The sequence below is a fragment of the Haliotis asinina genome, chromosome 10 (assembly GCF_037392515.1).
Source record: "Haliotis asinina isolate JCU_RB_2024 chromosome 10, JCU_Hal_asi_v2, whole genome shotgun sequence".
In the NCBI taxonomy this organism is placed as follows: domain Eukaryota; kingdom Metazoa; phylum Mollusca; class Gastropoda; order Lepetellida; family Haliotidae; genus Haliotis; species Haliotis asinina.
Genome location: NC_090289.1, coordinates 18,301,514 through 18,324,167, shown reverse-complemented (window position 1 = coordinate 18,324,167; position 22,654 = coordinate 18,301,514). Strand labels below are relative to the sequence as shown.

Genomic DNA, 22,654 nt, shown 5'->3' with positions numbered 1-22,654 from the left:
TTGTTATCCATGAAGAATGTATATAGAGATGTTGGGTTTGGAAAATACATGTTCTCTGTCAGTAGAGATGGTAAACTACTGCGTGGCTGGAATCTGTCATTCGTCCAAGTACAAAGCAGGACTTGAAACTGACAAGAGTTTGTACCAGTTTCCGTCAGATCCAGTCATCCGAAAACAATGAATGTAGTTTGTTTGCAACCCACAGACATAAAAACATGTCGTGTGTATGACACGTGCTTAATTACATAATGTGGCAGACACGGGACTTGGGTGCACGAGTCATAAATCAACTTATTTTCTTTATGTTGTATACTCTGATAGGTGTTAAGTTCAAATTGCACGTGGTCAATGATTGAAGCTGTGTATTGCATGTTGTCTTTAGCAGACAGGCAGACAGACATATAGGTGTGAATAAACCAGACACTGAGCTTTCTCTGTGACAGAGACTGCTTACCACAATCAACAAGTTGTTTAACGTAATGAGTAGATTATTTACTTGTTTGTGTACACAACCAAGCTCCGCGAACCTATTCACTGCGCATGCGTTATGGACGCAGCGCAGCACAGCTGTTGAAACCAGTTTTCCCCCCAGCGCTGGGGGGAATTTAGTGAAACGTTTGAACTCCGATTTCGCGGGCTTTTTTTTCATCGCGTTTTTTTCAACTTTATAGGTTGAATTGGCATCTTTTGTGATTTGTTTCGGTAAGTGCATACCGAAAGGTACCAGAATCCACAAAGTTGTGTTTTACGTTGCATGTGACCTTTAAGCAAGAGGACTACTATTTTGGGTTGAAAGTTAGACAATTAAGAATGTCAATCAGTGAATGTCCACAGGTGTTACTCAGGTGTCTTTACTCTTAAGTATAAGTGTATTGTGTTGGAAAGACGCACCATTCCTTTATAGAAATGTGTGGAATGTCATTTGACAATACTGAGGCTTTGTTGCCAAACTGTCAAATAATTCTGTGTGTTTTGAATCAGTGTTGTCCAGGATGATGGGAGGTTTGGTTATTCAAAATGTATCCTTTTGGATATGTGGATATAGTTCGTGGTAACTGATCGACAGCAAGCACTTTGATTTTCACCCCTTTAGTAAAACTGTCTTTGTTCTAGAGGCATTGCAGTTGTGTATTCACGGTGTTGCTAATGTTACGTGCTTCGTCCATTTAGAAAATCAACTGATGCTTGGTGAGTGTCAGCCAGGTGTTTTTGAATTGATCACCAACAAAGTGTTCTCCAAGGTCATTGTGATGTCATACTTGTATGCTTAATGAGGTCCCGCAGGTATTCGATGACTCATAAACAAAGACTTTTTGAGCCCGTGAGGTCATGATGACGTCATAAAAAATTAGACTATTTGAGCCTGTATGCAACAATAAACAGCTGAACCAGTGAACTAGCGATCGGATTACTTCCCTATCGTTCATACTCATATTTCCTGACAGAGGTGTAGGAATGTGACCTTGTAGGTGATTATTAGCGGTTGCCACATATCTAGAAGTGTATGGCTGTACTGGGGCAGGTACATATATATGTTGTAGAAAAGTGTACATGTTACTGGTTTATATTCCATGACGCAGTACAAATAATCTAGGTAAATATTCATACTCTAACTACCCTGTAGATAACTTTCGATTTCAGGGAAGGTAAATTTGTCATACATGTACTTTTTCAAGGGTTATGTGTGACAGGCCACTTCGAGTTACCAATACAATGTACATGCATGGGATACACGTTACTCCAAGTCAGCCGTGGCTAGTCCAGTCTATCCCAGCATTACGGAAGTTCGATGACAAAAAATGGACACCATACATTGCTTAGGGCCTGTTTGCCAACGGTAGGGTTACAGCCTGGTTGGCGAATTTGAAAACAAAGGTAGGCTTCAAACATACTCGGTTAAGATATGTAAGTTCAAGAGTATAGACACAGCGGTAAGTCAGTTGATATGAACAGTGTGTGTGTTGCAACACGATCCGCACTTATGTCAAAGCAAATACTGTCAAGTACCTAGAGCGTGCTCTGGTGTTTGCTGTATAAAGGCATGTAGCTAGTCTTGTTTTGCTGACTTCTTGTTGTGTGACACTGTCAGAGACTAGAAACAGCGGACCGTCGAAGCGAACACATTGATGTTAGACATTTTAGACAGTTGTAATTGTTGTATACAATTAATCAAAATAAGGTTATTCACTTCAAAGACACAAAAGGCAGTTGACTGAAACGCCAGCCTGGAGGTAAAAAAGTGTATCACTTCAGAAATGTGACGATTGATTATGGATTAACGTCGGGCCATGTACCCTCAGCTGAATATGCGTGTATATGGGGATCGTTTTGTGCGCGTCTATTTAAATCTCTAACGTGGATTTTTCTGTTGTCACCACTTCATAGTCGTATCAGCTGACCTTGACCTTGTGGCGTTACCTCGACATCCGGTTCTCCGGGACGACTGGAAAATGTGTCTTACCCTCCAGTGGAAGAACTATGGAAACACAGTAAGTCCAGACAAACAAACTTTGTACAAGCAAGGCTGTGAAGACTGAAGGGGCCATGCTCCTCACTGTCTCTATAATTTACAGATATGTCTCGAGCCGTATTTGCACAATCGTTTGATGAAATCAGTGTCATGTTTACCTTCATTAATCGCTGTTGTAAGGAAACCAAGATGTCGGCACTATCTGTCTTGCTTCAGAAAACATTAATTGTTACTAATGACATCTATAAAATAGTCATTTTGTTTTGCTATATCCAGCAGTAGCTATGTATTTGTGAGGATCATTTTGACATGGCATTGCGAAAGGCTGGCTACCTGTGTGGACGTCACACCTCTCCATAATACGGCCTCCTAAATCAGAACACAATAGTCAGTATTCAGGTCATACTGATAACACTCACTAGCTAATCTACACGTGTGTCTTCTACGTACACCAACTCAGTGGTCGGCCAACTTAGTTTTTGAAACACAGAGTCTTCAGTCCGTCATACACTGTATATCAGAGTTAATACTCATAGCTGTTGGCCAATGCTCTTCCATCATGGACATACCAGCTAACAGAAACGTTTTGAAAATGTTTCTGTATGGTTTTAAAAACGTTTTTAAAAGCCGTTTTTAAACATGTCATCTGTTATAATTTGTGAAAATAAAAATATAACGATATGTTTTAAAGAATACCTCATTTCATCATTACATATGGAAAATAAGCAGTCATCTTTGTCATCTGTCTTCTTACATCTGTGTTGGCTTCAAAGATTCAATAAATATTTACTTATATGTCACTATATCACATATATATCACTTCACTCTTGATGATGCTAAATTACTGCTACATAATGTTTCAGTGTTGTAATACTATGTTGAAGAGTACAAATTCCCACCAATATTTATTGAAACTTACAAAATACAGGTCAATCAACCTCAGTAGACCATTAATCTTATACAGTACGAAATTATAACCAAGCAAATACAACCAATTTGTCAAATTGTACAAGTGATTTCATCTGATTATATTGTGTCATACTTTTCCAATATACCGGCATCATTTACATTAGGAAGTTAGCAATAGTTTTATGGAACTGAATATTATGCATTTTTTACATTTGGCCCAAGTTGAAAATAATACGATGGCTATGGAAGCGTGGTACGGATATGATGAAAAACATTTGGTGTCACTATCTCCTACGTAGGACATAGTATCTTCTAGCTAGGATTAGTATCTCTACATAGAACTTAGTATCTCCTACGTGGGACATAGTATCTTCTAGCTAGGATTAGTATCTCTACATAGAACTTAGTATCTCCTACGTAGGACATAGTATCTTCTAGCTAGGATTAGTATCTCTACATAGAACTTAGTATCTTCTACGTGGGACATAGTATCTTCTAGCTAGGATTAGTATCTCTACATAGAGCTTAGTATCTCCTACGTGGGACATAGTATCTTCTAGCTAGGATTAGTATCTCTACATAGAACTTAGTATCTCCTACGTAGGACATAGTATCTTCTAGCTAGGATTAGTATCTCTACATAGAACTTAGTATCTCCTACGTAGGACATAGTATCTTCTAGCTAGGATTAGTATCTCTACATAAAACTTAGTATCTCCTACGTGGGACATAGTATCTTCTAGCTAGGAATAGTATCTCTACATAGAACTTAGTATCTCCTACGTGGGACATAGTATCTTCTAGCTAGGATTAGTATCTCTACATAGAGCTTAGTATCTCCTACGTAGGACATAGTATCTTCTAGCTAGGATTAGTATCTCTACATAGAACTTAGTATCTCCTACGTAGGACATAGTATCTTCTAGCTAGGATTAGTATCTCTACATAGAACTTAGTATCTCCTACGTACGACTTAGTATCTTCTAGCTAGGATTAGTATCTCTACATAGAACTTAGTATCTTCTACGTGGGACATAGTATCTTCTAGCTAGGATTAGTATCTCTACATAGAACTTAGTATCTCCTACGTAGGACATAGTATCTTCTAGCTAGGATTAGTATCTCTACATAGAACTTAGTATCTCCTACGTGGGGCATAGTATCTTCTAGCTAGGATTAGTATCTCTACATAGAACTTAGTATCTCCTACGTAGGACATAGTATCTTCTAGCTAGGATTAGTATCTCTACATAGAACTTAGTATCTCCTACGTACGACTTAGTATCTTCTAGCTAGGATTAGTATCTCTACATAGAACTTAGTATCTTCTACGTGGGACATAGTATCTTCTAGCTAGGATTAGTATCTCTACATAGAACTTAGTATCTCCTACGTAGGACATAGTATCTTCTAGATAGGATTAGTATCTCTACATAGAACTTAGTATCTCCTACGTACGACTTAGTATCTTGTTTGTTTTACTATACATCCGTTCATGTGTAAAAAGTACCTCTAAACAGTATGGAATGTTTTGCAAAATCTTGTTTAGAACAGTTGACTGAAGTATGCGCCTACATTTACACTGGTGAGTCAACTTTTGATTGGTAGTATAGTTGAACACACGTGTCAAAAGGTGAAGGAAACAGTAGACTCATAGATTAAATGAAACACATGATAGTAGACTCTAATTGTAAATATAACACATAACTGTAGACTCTAAACGTAAATAAAACACATGGTTGTAGACTCTAAGAGTGTCTGAAACGGTTAAAAAGGAAATGGTTTCCGTGCCTGGCTAAATGAAGTTTATCATTTCAGATTAATGTATATTAACATATATGTAGCATCTCCTACAAGAGATCATAAGTCCTACGTATTAGATAATAAGTGATAATAAGTCCTACGTAAGAGATAGTAAGTCCTACGTAGGAAATAGTAACTCCTGCGCAGGTGATAATAATTAGTACGTAAGAGATAGTAAGTCGTACGTAAGAGATAGTAAGTCCTACGTAGGAGATAGTAAGTCCTGCGCAGGTGATAATAAGTCCTACGTAGGAGATACTGAGACTACAAAACTTTCACCGTGGCCCTAGTACGCTTCCGTAGAAGGCAGAATTAACTTTTATTTAAAAGTATTTCTTGATGACACATCTACATCTCTTGTTTAAAAGTTGCACAGTATATATATGTGGGATGCATGGTTGGGGGATACTGTGGGGATAGGGATGTATGGTTGTGAGGGGTAATATCGTGGGTATGGGGAAGGAAGGTTGTAGGGGAGGGGATGTATGGTTGTGAGGGCTAATATTGTGGAGGTGGGAAAGGATGCTTGTGTGTGTGTGTGATAGAGCGGGGGGGGGGGGGGGGCTGTTGGGGGTATGGTTGTGCGTTCATGTATTGTTGTAGGGATTGATTTTGTGGGGTTGGGGAAGTGCGGAGGGTGCACGTGTGATTGTGTTGTGGGATGGGCATGTGGGGGGTAGGATGTCATGTGTGTGGATGTGAGTGCGCGCGTGCGTGCGTGTCTTAGTCGGTTTGCAAACCAACATGACAAAGGTAGTCTAACATTATTCACCAATGTATGATTGCTATAAACATGGAGAATCAAATGATTTGTACTCAAAAATGTACACAAATATACTGCTCAATACAATGAATTTGACTAAAGCGAATGTATGAAAATACATAGTATGATCAGTATAGATGCCATAAATAAGATAGATTACCATAAATTGCTCTCGTACGTTGACATAAAGCCATCATTCTGTAGTTCTGTCAACAGTTTATCATGTTCCTTCTATTAACATTTCATGAGTCCGTTTCTGATTACAGTCACTGCTGTATCTGGGGTTGGATTTTGGCGGGGTGGGTTATAGGCTACACTCAGTTTTATAGTCATAGTAATATTGAAATGATATATGAAAGATGATAAATATATTCTTCTTTGTTTTTATTCCAATTTTGAAAGCACATATATTTTTTTTAAGAAAATACATGTTCAGATTAATCAGTTATGTGTTTCAAATGCGTTAGACATATGCATTATCATTTATATAATGAGGTAACAACAATTTTCTAGTTACTGTTACTAGGCATTCAGTGTATTTCCAGCACATAACAGGAAACCATGGGACCAAATCATCGAATTATACGTTATCAAACTTGCTCAAATATAGATAATAACTACATATGTATGTTAAATTAGTGTTGTCGTTCAGACCCATGTTTTGTGTGGTATGATTGAGACAATAGCGAGCTGACACGAATATCAAGGCACATGTCGGTGTTGGAAATGGGGTCTGTGTTATTACTTATAATACACCCATACATTTGTAACGATTGTCACGTCTCGAAACTGCTTAAATAACATGGGGCCGGGCGTTTGTTCAAAGCAGTGAGTACTGCTAATGCGAGGGTCAGTGGTCAAACGTGAAATGAGTTTAGAAAAATTGAATATGATCCATATGATGAGAGCAAAAAAGAGTCTTTTTTCATTCAACCTCAGATGCCCGGTACGTTACATACACGTATGTATCGTTACTTCACCTGTCAATGCAATGTATTTAGAGTACGTTTACAATGTAGAAAACAATGAAGGTCATTTTTCAACGAGAGTGTGTTTTCCATACTTGACCCGGGTTACTTTTCATTAGTAGCCGGGTGATTATTCTATGTTGAACAATGACCCCAAGCGTTGAATAGTGAGTCCGGGTAATAATTCAACGCGGGTATGTTTTCAATCTTACAGTGGCAGATTGGATACAGGACGGAAGAAACAGGGAAAAATTCTTAGATCTGAAAACATGCCTACATTTTGGTAATTTACTAAATGGTAATATTACAGCTAAGTCAATAGTCGACTTGTGTTTGTACTTTAACTGATATCACCATGTACTCTAGATTGCATTATTTGTAAACACAGAAACGCTGCCACATAGTTGGGATATGAATATGCATTTATTTATTTACTGATATACAAACCTACGTAAACAGGCTGTCTCATTGTGCTTGTACTATTGATTTTGACTTGTGAACTTTGATGCCCATGTAATGAACACTCATTCTGACACAAGTCACAAACGTTTATGCCACAAGTAATATCCATTAAACATATGTTTAGAAACATCATACGAATAGGTTCAGTTACAGAAAAAGGAAGAAAGTTCACAAGGCAAGATATGGAGTGTAACTGAAGTACAACCATGTGAATACACATACCTGCTTTTAGAACACTGTTGCCTTGTCACAAGAGTAAATGCGCAGTCTTCTACATCCAGCCATGTGACGGGGCTTCCTGTCTGATGTGCACGGTGTGCGATTTTGAGTGCACAGGTTTCTGCTCTCACCTGAAAAAAGTATCTGGGAAATTTCCTTGGAGTTGACACCGATACGCAGAGAAGGCCAAACTTAAACGTACTGTAATAAACGGCGGATTATACTGACACTACTATGTTGCACCTTCAGTAAATTGTATAGTACAAAAATAAGTGATAGTAATGAAACACGTGACATCCGCTCAACAAAATGTTCACAGCAGTTTTTATGTTTTCTCACAAATAATTTTGCATAGGTGTAATTTCATATCCATCAAGTACATGTACATTCCTGCAGTGAAAGGAGGTGCGGTGGAGGCTTCGTGTGAGGAGAATTTACCTGAGAATGTTTCACTAACGCTTGCATTACGTTGGGATTTGGTTACAGTTAAACCTTTACTGACTGTTCTGCAGTCTCCTGCTCCTAGGTTGGCCGAGTTCTAGGAGGGGAGAGGGGACTAGCAGTGATAGATGTGATGGTGTCAAACCGGTTTTCGTTTTATAAAATAAACTGAACCGGTGACAGTATCAGCGTTCAGCAAGGGAACTTTATCCTATTTCTTTCAGTAATTTTTCATGACTAATTCGTCGAACTGCGTCGGTTATAATTCTAATTGCAGCCATATGTAATTTTTCTGTTCTTAATTTTTGGTCCTTAGTGCAATTATGGCAAATACGGTCACAGCAATCAAATATGGGTAGCATGAACGATTTATACAGAATTTGGAGGCTTTTCTTTCTAAGTCAGTATTTAAAGTAACGAAGGCAGTTTATTAATGGGCTTATTTTGTTAACAACTGAGTCTATATGTCTGTGTCATTTACCGTTGTCTTGGAATACGATACCCAAGTGCTTATGTGTTTTCACTTCTTTGACTTTGATGTTATTCAAAAATAGATCAGATTTCTAGCTTTGGTTTATTTTAGTGGTAGAAAGCATGGCTTCAGGCTTTTTTCGGGAGTGAAAGTTACTTCCCAAGTCTTATCTCAATCGAAACTTTTGTTTAAGTCCTCATTTAGTAACCGGTGTGCCTGTGTTACGTCTTCTATTGCAACACACAGCGATGTATTGTCGGCACAAAGCCTTATACATGCTTGATATACATTCTGTTAGATCATGTATATAGATGAGGAACAGTAGCGGTCTCAAGACGGATCCCTGGGGAACTCCCGCGCAGGATGTTTGGTTATTAGATGAATAACCGCTGATCACTGTCTGTTAAGTAGCTGTGAAACCAGGCTGACAAATTTACCCTGATGCCACATTGTTTCAGTTTAGATATTAGACCTTTTGTGCCCTTACCCTATCTTATTTCTACTTCATTACTTTCCTTCAGCAGGGGCTTTAGACACAAACATATGTAAGTCTGTTTGTTCGCACGCTGTCGAGTCCCCAGGTTTGAATCCCGATTGTAAATAAGTGATTGTATTATTGTCTTTGAAGAAGTTGTTTGCGTATTTAAAGATACAATTCTCAAAAGCCTCCGAGAGAAAACTCGCTAGAGCAACTGGTCTGTAATTAAAGTACTCATGTACGCAACCTTTTTCATTCATTGGGACAACCAGTGCCTCTTTCCAAATGGCTGGGAAGACAGCTTTTTCTAAGGATAAATTTAATAGTTTTGAAAGTGGTTTATTTAAAGGCCACATCCAACGTAAAACACAACTTTGCTCATTCTGATACCCTTCAGTATGCACTTACGGAAACAAATCATCAAAAATGTCAATTCAACCTTTAAAGCTGACAAAAAACACGATGAAGAGAGGCCGCAAAATCAGAGTTCAAACGATTCTATAAAATTCCCCCCAGCACTGGAGGGAAAAGCTGTTTCAACAGCTATGCTGCACTGCGCTCATAACGCATGCGCTGTGAATAGGTTCGTGAAGCTTGTAACAGTATGCCTGCCCGGAGCATGAGGTCGTGCGCAGTAGTCTTGGTTGTGTACACAAAGAAGTAAATTATCCACTCGTTACATAAAAAGCCCATGTTGATTGTGATAAGCAGACTCTGTTACAGAGTAAACTCAATGTCTGGTGTATTGACTCCTATATGTCTGTCTGATTGTCTTCTAATGACGCTATGCATGCACAACTTCAATCATTGAACACACGCAACCTGAAATTAACACCACTTATCGGCATTACCTGTAAGTCGAACAAAGGCCATTCTATGTTTGTACAGGTACAAGCTGGATAGGAAAAGTGGAAGAGGAAAAGAAATGTAATAAGTCTAAACTGATATTTGACATTTTCATGATATAATTTACTATTTGGTGTTACCACTAATAGTCACAAGATAAAAACATATCATATGAAATATCAGCATATCAAATCATTGCATATATAGTGTCTGGCCGGCACCATATTGCACCATTTTCAGTTTATTAATTTGTGGCTCCCCCAACACGAATTTTATCACCTGGAAAACGTTGGCGTGGGCCTTTCCAACAGTCTTCTCCTTTAACCTCCCATACCAACTCTCTAAGCTGTTATTTGTTCTGGATTCGTCAGTGTCATGTGGTTCCATTCTCGAAGGTTATGCTTAAGTTAATTTAATTTGATTTCTTGATAAAATTGTGGACGGATTCAACTATTTTCTGTTTTTCACAGTGCGTAAGTTCCGTGTGTCCAGTCACAATTCTATCCATATGATAGCCCTAAGTATAACAATACGTATTAGTTCATATCTGAATATACTTATCCCTAATGAAATAATAGTGTAGGACATGTTCACTCTGATATCCACAAGAGCAACAAGGATTGTCTATTAAATGTCTGATATACGTATCGGCATTTAGGTTCAGGAACTTGTAATCGAACTCTCATACTTGTGATGGAGCCATTGTGAAAATGATGCTAGCAATTGTAACTTGGTGGTTTTTATACAGTATGTAAGACAAATATGTGCTGTATTACTCTGACTGAGTGAGCACATTAATCACTATCATAATCTCAATGAACTAAACTCAAATTGAAATCATATTCCACAATATAGTTCAGTATTTCACAGTACCCAGTGACTTAATCATAACAACACCGGCATAACAGCATGGAGAATACTCCGGCAAATGAAATAGTGCCCAACGAAAAGGCTTCGTTACGCTTGAGTGCACACTCACTCTGACTGACTGACTCTGACTGGGTTCATCATCGTGGCTATTTCGTTTCCAGGGAAGTAAACCCAAATACGAAATTGCACTTTTGATTTGCGATTATACGCTTTATAATATTGTTTATTTGGGTTTTTTTCTTAATCAGCAATGCATTTTTATATATCATGAATAAGTGATAACTTATAACTTAATTATGTTTGATGTTTGGTTGCGTGTGACCTTTAAAGTATTTGTCGTTAGTCGTAGAAATCGATTACTGATGTATTTCAGACATTTAACTTTCCTAATATCTACAGATAGTAAATATCTAGATTTTGATCATAATTTAATTTATGCTTTCCTGTTGTCAGAAACAACTTTGCTCCAACTTGAATGAAAAGTCTTTTCGTTGTTTGACACTTTTATGATCTCGATTTCGTTTTCCCCTGAGTTTCCTGATGTAACCATTCATCCAGGGTTCGTCTTTGGATTTCATTGTTACTTCCTTGTGTGGTACACATTCATTGAAAATTGTATTTATTATGTCTGTAAAACGCATAAACACATGTCATAGTTTCCTTCGCTGAATTGTCAGTCTCACTTAAAATTACTTATATTTCTCATTTAGAGATTTACTATCAATTTCAGAGAAGTCATATATGACTCTTGTGTATGCCTTATGTCTAGATTTTGGAATACCTAATGAGATAAATACTGGGCAATGGTCACTAAAAATAGAACAAAAACTCCCGATTCCTTAATTAAGGACAAACAGTTGGTGAAAAGGAAATGTAATAATGTTCCACTGTTTTCTGTTATCCTAGAAGGTTCGGTGATAACTTGTTCCATGTCATAGATATGCCGTCAGTGCTCGATATGTCTGGTGGATCTGTGATATACATTACCGTTAAATCACATAACATGACGGTTTTAGCTGTAGGTCTGAAGCTATAGAAAATTATTCTCTTTTAGCTCCCAGTGCTGAATACTGAACTTTGGTATGTACAGCGAACCTATGACGAACTTCTGATTGTGCGTAGGTTTTTGAAGACACACTGCCTCTATGTTATGGACATGTAAAGTAGACATGTGTGTTAAATATATAGTCTGGTTCATAATTATTGAGAATTTTTCTTCTTACTTTGAGCTATCCTAACACCTCAACTGATTCACTGATACTTAAAACTAAGTAATGGTATAAGGGAGGTAACTCATCTTGGCCTACTCAGTATAGTACAATTAGAGTTACCTCCCCTGAATTTGTAGCAGACGTCATTTTCCTCAGCACTGTCAATAATGTCTGCTGAAGATAAAAGAAGGTTGATTTTTGAGTTGTGTAATCAAGGAATTGATGATGTAAATACATTGGCAGAGAGAACAGGAACTCCTCTTTCTACTGTGTATAGGATTAGGAAGAATTTTAAAGAGGGAAAGGATTTTGGGCACCAGAAAGGAGCAGGGAGACCCAGAAAATTGGACTTCTCAGATCGCGTCCGGCTGGGACTTTTAGCGTCTTAAAAGCAAAGGGCAGGCATCTCCAACATCAGGTATGAAATGATAGAAAGGGGATCAACAGTTGTATCAAAATCTACAGTTAGAAGAAATTTGATTGATCTTGGATGGGAGAAAAAGACTGGAATTCCTTCTCCTCTCATGAAACAAGAACATAAAGACAGGCGTGTTGAGTGGTGTTTGGCACATGAAAACTTTGACTGGGAAAATGTGATTTTTACTGATGAAAGCTCAATATGGGTATATCCCAATAATGTGAAAATATGGACAAAGTCTGCGTCAGCACCGTTGTATCGACGACCTAAATACAGCCCAAAGCTTCATGTATGGGGAGGGATATCCTTATTAGGAACGACCCCGCTGTGTGTGTTTGAGGGAAATCTGACAAGTCAACGCTACACTAACATATTAGATCATTTTCTCCTTCCACGTGCACATGTGTTTTATCGAAATGACTGGATTTTGCAGCAAGATAATGATCCTAAACACACCGCAAAACATGCCAAGCAGTGGTTTCAGGAGAAAAATGTGACTGCATTACCATTTCCTGCATATAGTCCTGACTTAAATCCCATTGAGAACATTTGGGGGATGATGAAGGAATGTGTGAATCAAAAGGGGTTGACAAAAATTGAAGACATGAAGAGAGAAGTGGTCCGATACTGGGACAGCATAACTCACGAGACACTAACCTCTCTGATAGGAAGTATGCCTACCCGTCTTAGACTGTGCCGTGAGGCTCAAGGAGACTTGATAAAATATTAAATTGTTACCTACACAACATGAAAAGGTCAGTTCACTTTCACAATACATTCAATTTTATCTGATTTGTTCTCGTTTAATAATATGAAATGCTTTAGCTATTCTCAATAATTTTGAACCATACTGTATTATGTCCTTTATGCTCATTGCAACTCCCCGCCCCTTGTTTGTCTATCTTTCCTTACATGAATGTTTATTTAAGTCAAAGGTCAATCGCTTTTACTTTCAACAATGATTTAACGTGTTCACATGTGCATACCATTTCTCACCTCGCCTACTTCCCTCTCCTGATGGTGTCAGACGCGTATGATACATAAAGATTCAAATAAATTCAATTTTGACAAATTCAGCATAACTCCAGCACGTTCGTATTGCAACAGCTCAGCAAATTTAGTTTTACTTGGGTATTTGTAAACCGATATATAGTATTACTGAAAAATATCACACACACACACACACACACACACACACACACACACACACACACACACACACACACACACACACACACACACACACACACGACGAAACCAAGCTCCTGAAGCTATCACAGCCATCACTGACATCTCTTCAAGTACACAATATGTCAAGCAAAGTGCTCCTCTCATGCTAAACGAAAGTGCAACCACCCCATTTCTTAGCCAACCAATAGCTTATATGCTTCACCAAACGTTTCACGTGGCTTCGCTATTGCAGATGCTGACATGTCCTTCCACGTACAACATGGTCCAGTATTCCTTAGGTCTTTACAAACTATTACCAACCCTTTGACAAAAACATTACCATCACGTTCAGAAAAGGAAAGACTTTATTCTGCACGGAAGGTTCGTGAACATTCCTGAGAAATATGTCATTTGTTGAATCAGTTTGTTACGGCTAAATTCCTTTCTAAAATTCAGTTTCTAATTGATTTATCCAAAATATTTCTGTCTTTATTCCTTTTTCTGTTTCTGATTCAAATTCTACTAGTATCGCAAGTACCATCGACTTGTCGCGATAAAATGTGGGTATCTCAAGTGGATACGGCGATCGCCATCTTTTAGTTCTCTAAACTAAATCTCTTTTCTTTCCATAGCCATTGTTTTCAAATTCTTATTTCTGCTTTTTCTTGCATCAAAGTATTATCATTCACCCTAACTCCACTGAGTTAATTCCATGTTCATGGTACCGTCCTGAAAAAAACGTCCTCTGTTGGATGTCAAGTTTCTAATGTTCTGTCCACATCGACAACAGGTCACAATGTTTTAACAATGACATTTGTCGAAAGTGAACATCATAGTAAATATTGGCTGCACACAACATTAGACAATGAAATGCCCATCTAATTTTGTGACATAAAAAATTAACATATGTCATATTTGGGATTTCACTTTCTTAGTAAAGTACAAATTCTAGTACTTTTTTTTTTTTTTTCGGTTGAGTCCCATCCGGGATTCGAACCCGCACCCTCAGAGTCAGGCACCTAATCGCCAGCACACAAAGTCAGCCGCCTAGCCCGCTCAGCCACCGCGACTTCCACTCTGAGGGTGCGGGTTCGAATCCCGGATGGGACTCAACCGGAAAAAAAAAAAGTACTAGAATTTGTACTTTACTAAGAAAGTGAAATCCCAAATATGACATATGTTGCATTTGACCACTTTCTAAATGGCATCGTGTAATCATAAAAAATTAAGCTCCCGGGCGAGCCAACGATTTATTTATTGTTTTCATTTAGGTGACACTATCAGTTAACCAGAAATATGCACGAAGAAGTTGGGTGAAGGCACAGTGGCAGTACAAAAAACAAAGCAGCATCCATAACAATAGAGAAAGCTTGTTGTGTGTTATGAAATCGCTAGAGAGTTATTTTGGATGGGGTTGGGATGGGGGTGGGGGTGGGGGTGTTGGTGTTGGATGAATTGGTTACAGACTTTATACGCATTCTTAGAAATAATGTACGTTGTTTTAAGCTCTGTGTGAGTATCGTTTTACAGTCGACATGTGCAGGTCTGGTTAGGTGTCAATACTGTGCTAATGTCAGTGGTCTGGGGGACCGACGGGGAACTATTAATTCTGGGTTAGCTTAAGTGTCATTTGGCCATATATATAACCAGCATTTCCAGTTATTGTCCTCAAATAGATCAACTAGTTCGAACGCAACTAGTTCTTAAAGCATACTGGGGTATACATACTAGTACAACGTCAGAGATGTTCTGATTTTACATGACAATGCTTCGTCTCACACCTCTCGCTTGGCAAAGTTTACAGTACATCAATGTGGCTTCGAAGAACTTCCTCATCCTCCATATTCACCTGGCCTGGCCCCAAGTGACTTTCACCTATTTCCAAAATTGAAGGAACATCTCCGTGGAAAACGCTATGCCGGTACGGACGAGCTCAATCTGCTGTACTCTTATCTATACCCCCAGTATGCTTCAAGGATTTGTTGCTTTCGAACTAGTTGATCTAGTCGATTAGAATACTGGAAATGCTGATTAAGAACTCTGTCCAACAACACTCCTACGGTTAATCGGCGTCACCGATCTAGATGTTATGTAGGCTTCCAACTTTTTGACCAGCCCTCGTAGAACCCGGGGCTTAGAATAACGTTTAGTAGCTCAATATCTAGAGTTTGGACAAATACAAATAATTCCTGTGGATTGCAAATGAGTGAGATGGGAGATTCAGAAACAGCTAGAAATCTGCATTGAGGCTAGTCGTGCTGGGGTGATTATCGATTACAAGTCATTACGTAACCTTCAAACAGCAAACTCCTGGTCCTCTAGTGAAGCTCTGTCCTTAATCCATAGAGTGAAAATTAGAATGCTAGTGCCATTACCCCATACGACCTTATCTAAATGTAGACTCCCGTTATCTAGGGCTTTGACATTGCAGAAAGTGCTGAGCTGAAAGGTACATTAGGTGTTTCAGGGAATATGAGACAGCCTGCCCCAAAGTTTGCAAGACGGGTGAACGCTTGTCTAGCTGACGTCATATATCTGGCTTCGAGGAGAGGTATCAACCGGGAATACAAGATTTGATGTTGATGAGGTTACTTGGACTGTATTTCCGATCACACTGTTATTGTATTATCACTGTAGCGTTATTCTTGGTTTCGTATTGTCTTTATTCATGTTATTTTGTTGACCTGATTTCAGGGCACAGGTTGAGCTATAACTCCATACTGTGCTGCTCCCACAACGACCAGGGACATTGGCCGGTCTGTCAGCGTTTCTACGGACACTTGTTCCGTCTGTATGACGCAAGAACATAGTTATCAAATGTGGCCCCAAACCCAGATATTTACAGACAATTCAAGCATGTGTCCAACTCCGCCTGCAAGCGTGTGCTTCAATACATGGCGACATTTGCGTGACTGATCAATGTGGAGCATGTATTATGCATAGGCTGCTACCCGAGATACTTCCACCATACTCACCTATATTTAACCAGTATTGTTTCCAACCTCGGATGGTGAAAGGAAGTCACATGTGTGTAATGTAATAAAACACAGTGGAGGTTTCCTGTTCGAGAATGTAGAGTGTATGTGTTGACCTGGGACACCAAGAAAAGATTCTTGAATAACCTGATTTCTGGACTCGGGATAACAGTGGCATTACATCTGACATCTACCTACCAATTTCCCATAATGCAGGTGAAGGCACAAGGGATCCCGCACTAACCACTGCAGCCCACAACATCAGTTATGTGAAATCTAAATTGTGAGTAAACACCGTTGTTGGTGATTCTCTTTACTTACATATTAGCATTGTGTGCAATCAATTCTGTCGTGAACATGCGGGCCTCTAGTCTCGTAACATCTCGGCGTTTCTGTCACCGTGTTTTTTGCTTCGTGCTCGGAGTGTTTGTGGGGCTGCAGATGTACGCCGCTCTCTGGCCTTGGGGTAGCAACGGCGACGGGACGGGGGAATCTCGCACCCTCAACGCACTCAAATTGTTGAAAGATTTAACTGTAGGCAAATTGTCGTCGTCCACGCTTGTCCCTGTTGTCAGTGACATTGAACTGTTGAACATGAATATATCCACCAATAAACACACCGCTCGGAAGACTTTGCTAAGACTCAACTCTGAACAGCATATTCGTAACATTGAAAAGTTCCCACTGGATTTTCATAACAATTCTGTCGTTATATTGATTCAAGTTCACAAAAGACTGGAAGACCTACAAATAATGATAGAATCTATGAAATCAGTTCGATACATCAACCAGACACTAGTCATCTTCAGTCATGACTACTATTCTCCAGAAACGTTCCAACTTGTATTGTCTATAGAATTCTGTCCGGTGTTGCAGCTGTTTTATCCGTACGCCATACAGTTCTACGACAAGCAGTTCCCAGGGGACAGTCCCAGTGACTGTCCTAGAGACATCGGAAAGGAAATGGCTATGGTCAGAGGCTGTGTCAATGCCAAGTTTCCAGACACCTACGGCCACTACAGAGAGGGGAGGTTCGCTCAGATTAAACACCATTGGGTTTGGAAACAACATTACATCCTGGATCGAGTCCGTATTCTGAAAGACTTCACAGGAGTTGTGCTGCGTTTAGACGATGATTACTATTTGGCTGAGGACGTTATTCATGTGATTCGGCTTTTAAATGATGAAACACCGGTGGCCTGTCCTTCTTGTTTAATGTACATTCTTGGCGAACACGAGGAGCTCAAGCCTAACTCCTACGTCTCTGAAACGGGAGATGTGGTGATATCAAACTGGTTCACTGGGATAGGACGAGGAATGGCTTTTAGAAGAAACTTCTGGAAAGAGTTTAAATCATGTGCCAAGTTCTTCTGTAAGTTCGATGATTATAACTGGGACTGGGCCCTCGAATACAGCACTTCCAATTGCTTCAAAGGTATGAAAATTCTCAAACCTAAAGCTGGAAGAGTATTTCATATAGGCACCTGTCATGGCTTCCACAGGAACATCAAAGGCTGCGACAGGGATCGGGTTAAAAGCAACATACAAAATGTATTGACCACGTACCAAAAAAATCTCTTTCCACTCAAATTTAAAGTTTCTACAAATAGAGCAAGAACAAGACCAATGCGGCAAGGTTTTGGGGGTTGGTCCGACCCACGTGATCATGAGTTGTGTTTGAGATTCTTTGAAAACAAAACTGATGGTGTCAACATGTTAAATCGGGTAAATAAAGTAATAACCACCTGATAGGAAATGTCTGTCGTTTGTCAGCCTCAGTCAGATTACCAGTTAATGGGAAACCTTCATTTCTTCTGCTTTGTGGTGACGTGGCCAGCTTAGTAAGGTAACCGTAACATCCTCCATCAAGCCCAAGCCCTTTTCCTTCGACCACAGACCAACACGAGATCGACATGCTGTCTAGTCCAGGGAAGTACCATGTCAAGTTTTGATCAGGCAACTAGATCAGTGTAGATATGTAATCAGGTTGCCCAGGAGGCATATAACTATTTATGACCTGTTTTCCTGGGTAGCAGGTAACTATATATGACCAGGTTGCCTGGGTAGCAGGTAGCCATATACAACCGGGTTGCCTGGGTAGAGGGTAACTACGTAGAACCAGGTTGCCTGGGTAGCAGGTAACTATATACAATCAGACTGCCTGGGTAGCAGGTAACTATATACAATCAGATTGCCTGGGTAGCAGGTAACTATATGCAATCAGATTGCCTGGGCAGAAAGTAACTACGTAGAACCAGGTTGCCTGAGTAGCAGGTAACTATATACAATCAGATTGCCTGGGTAGCAGGTAACTATGCACAATCAAATTGCCTGGGTAGCAGGTAACTATATACAATCAGATTGCCTAGGTAGCAGGTAACTGCATAGAACTAGGTGGCCTGGGTAGCAGGTAACTATGCACGATCAGATTGCCTGGGTAGCAGGTAACTATATACAATCAGATTGCCTGGGTAGCAGGTAACTATGCACAATCAGATTGCCTGGGTAGCAGGTAACTACGTAGAACCAGATTGTCTGGGTAGCAGGTAACTATGCACAATCAGATTGCCTGGGTAGCAGGTAACTACGTAGAACCAGATTGTCTGGGTAGCAGGTAACTATATACATTCAGATTGCCTGGGTAGCAGGTAACTATATACATTCAGACTGCCTGTGTAGCAGGTAACTATATACAATCAGATTGCCTGGGTAGCAGGTAACTACGTAGAACCAGGTTGTCTGGGTAGCAGCTGTATGACCAGGCGTCTGGTAGTTAGGTCCATACTGACAAGTATGTTGTTCCGGGTAGCACTTAACAAGCACTTAGCGGATGACTGGTTGGGTAACTAGTCCAGATCAGTTAATTATTACACTTTCGTTAGACACCTTACTGTGGTTTAACGACATTTGATGTATCTTTGCATCTCACGTCGACCCAGAACTCAGATACCACACCATACCATTCAGTTACGCATGCGTGAGGTATCAGATGCTGCTGTGTAAATAACAGCATAAGGTAGGGGAATTAGTCTACTTCAGGGATTTGTCTAATCAATATGTCTGTGATGCTTGAATATGCATAAATTCTTTTATTCGTATAACCGTACTCACATGACTGTAAATACAACACCGGTCGTCGTCGTCGTCGTTGTCGTCGTTGTCGTCGTCGTCGTCGTCGTAGTAGTAGTAGTAGTAGTAGTAGTAGTAATTCACAACAGGATATATCGCAAATGAAACAGTGATTTTGATTTCTGGTTTTTAGATTGGGTCATTTCTGTGACGTTATATATTTACGTGTTGCTTCCTGTCAGTATCGAAACTTGTTTCTTTCCTTAGCGTCCATATGTTTTCATCATAGATCCAGGTACATGTGATTCGAACAAATAGCTGTATCTGTGCTTCATAACTGACATGATAAAGAAGCACTGTCTCTAGGGTGAAGTGTCCTCTGTTATATGGGAGTATTGATACAGATGAAATCACCCATGCGCGGCGAACCGCGAATTCGCTGTCGACTTGCTTCTTAGAGGCAGACAAGGTGTTGCTAGAAAATCCTCGATGAGGCTCTGGTTAATTAATGAAATGTGACGTCACAATTGTTTCTTTATGCGAAGGGCATATCATTGCTCTGTTGTTCACAATCCGTTACATATCTCTATGCGTTAACAGTCGCGAGTAAGTGAAGTATGTAAATTTTGTAATATATTTATTTAAACAGAGACTAGAATGGTTCACAAAATGATTTTGAATTGTCGGTTTGTCGTAGCCACCTGAGGCATATCGAAAAATCAATCAAACCAGGTGCGACTTCATTTAATATCATTTGTTTCTTGGTTACTTCAGTCCAGTGTTATAACCATGGTTGTAATGGAAAAGCCACTTCGGTTCTTCCTTACACGCTGCTCATATAAACATTGAGCACGTCTTAATTTAATTCTAACATAACATTTGTAAATGTACCAAAAATATGATTTTCAACACACACGAAACAAGTCCAATTTATAAAAAAAATGTTAAGTAGTTGTTGTTGAAAGCAGTTGCATGTTTGTTTGCATGTTTATTATTGGTCAAATGATTTTCAGAAGCGTTTTGTCAAGAGTATTGAATTGCACCAACATAGGGCGGCTGGTGTCACCCGATCACCAGGAAGTTGCTCTATGTTCATAAAACAGTGTCATATAATCACCAGGGGGGGAAATCATCATTCTCGTGTGAACTAGTCTCCAGAATAACGTGACAGGCTTTTTCCTGTTGCTGTCAATATCTAGTCTCGCTTGTTGCAATGTTCTGCGCTACTTTACTATCAGATATCGACTCATCTGTATGTTAAGTTCGGTTGACTCATCATGTGTATCCGCCATGATCTTACGCGAATTGAATCTTGGTTTGTATTGAAGGGTCAGACATGTCGCACGAAAAGGTCGAGCGATACAGACAATTAGTACAGCTAGTATCGAACAATCTCTCTGAATAGACCGTTTTGTTTGATGGTTGAAATGTATTAAACGACTCTGGTGATACGAGATTCATGAAAACACTACCAGTCGATATGTGCATTGTAGAACGGGTTTAAAATCAAGATATTCCTTTGAGCTTTGTGGAAACGGCAAATTTCTCGTCGTCAAGTTGACTTTGCATTGATGCACCTTTTAACTGATATAGCAGCAGTATAAATAACCATGGCATCAAGCAGAACGAATACAGCAAAAATTTGCAAAGCATATGTCTTGTGTTGATGTTCGATTGCCCCTAATATATTTATTTTATATATTTAATACTATATATGATATTAGGGGCAATCGAACATCAACAGAGGACACATGCTTTGCTAGGATCATGATCTTCTCAACTGTAAGTGGCAGGGTTCATATCAGGGCTACGCACTCAGGCCTACTCACAGCATTGTTCTGGATAAAGTTGATCACTGGCATTGAACGCTGGGGTCTAGCGTTATTATCCATGTACACTGGTCTTAGGGCACGAGTGTGATTGTCAAAATGAGAAACGACAATAGGATATTGCACCTCCTGGATGTATCTTTCACCGATGAGATTGCCCTGTTACTGCAATCAAGTGAGAAGCATCCCCAAATCATCACCGAGTCTCGTCCGAAAGGAACCATCTGGAAGATGTTCTTGAGAGTGTAGGCTATATTTTATGCCTGTAGGCTCGCACTCGGAAATCCTTGGCACAGGTCAAGAACCCACTGTGATCAGACCAGTGGATCCTTCTCCGTGTTCTTGGTGGTATAGACAGTATTTATTTGCCTGCAGCCGCACACTTGGATATCTCTGGCACAGTGAAAGAACCGGCTGTGATCAGACCAGTGGATCCTTCTCCGTGTTCTTGGTGGTATAGACAGTATTTCTATGCCTGGAGCCTCGCACTTGGATATCTCTGGCACAGTGAAAGAACCGACTGTGATCAGACCAGTGGATCCCTCTCCGTGTTCCTGGTGGTATAGACAGTATTTCTATGCCTGGAGCCTCGCACTTGGATATCTCTGGCACGGAGCGAGAAACGACTGTGATCAGACCAGTGGATCCTTCCCCATGTTCCTGGTGGTATAGACAGTATTTCTATGCCTGGCAGCCTCGCACTTGGATATCTCTGGCACGGAGCGAGGACCGACTGTGATCGGACCAGTGTATCCTTCTCCATTCCACCTCCTTACAAATTAAGCGACGTATTTTATGGTCATTTGTCAGCTGGGGACCCTGATTATCCTCCGTGAAGTCAGTCCAGTAGGCCTTGCCTGGTTCTTTACTGTCTTGGATCTAACCAGTTTGGCAGTCACTGACGCTACGGGGCTGTGTTGGATACAAGTGGCAAACGTCGCACCAGTAGTAACAGTGTTCTGTCGTCACGATGTGTGGCAGTTACGGCCACAAAACAATAGTGACAAACTATTAAACTAATGAAACTGTCACCGTGTTTCACTATCAACTGTTCCTGGGCATTTTGTTGAGGGGGTGCTTAACTTTTTTCTCAAAGCATATATGGATCCTCATATACATGTATTCAGTGATATGTAGTTCCTCATATTCACTCAAAACAGAGATGTATTCAGTGATATATGGTTCCTCACATTCACAGGGCACACATATGCATTCTGTGATACATAGTTCCTCATATTCGCTCAACACCCACGTGTATTCTGTGATATATAGTTCCTCATA

At 39.8% G+C, this 22,654-nt stretch overlaps 2 protein-coding genes across 5 annotated transcripts in view; one reads left to right on the top strand and one right to left on the bottom strand.

Moving 5' to 3' along the window:
- LOC137298287 (armadillo repeat-containing protein 8-like) overlaps positions 1–22,654 on the bottom strand; it is an 801,735-nt gene that overhangs the window by 250,585 nt on the left and 528,496 nt on the right. The window lies entirely within an intron of this gene.
- Positions 1,793–18,224, top strand: LOC137298556 (alpha-1,6-mannosyl-glycoprotein 2-beta-N-acetylglucosaminyltransferase-like). Of its 2 annotated transcripts, XM_067830857.1 has the most exons (3): positions 1,793–1,875; positions 2,386–2,489; positions 16,195–18,224. In XM_067830857.1, exon 3 carries the CDS (start codon positions 16,833–16,835, stop codon positions 18,222–18,224), a length of 1,392 nt encoding a protein of 463 aa, XP_067686958.1. In that variant the 5' UTR covers positions 1,793–1,875; positions 2,386–2,489; positions 16,195–16,832. The 2 variants fall into 2 exon arrangements, with proteins under 2 accessions (XP_067686958.1, XP_067686959.1); XM_067830858.1 differs by lacking the exons at positions 1,793–1,875; positions 2,386–2,489 and adding an exon at positions 13,754–13,881.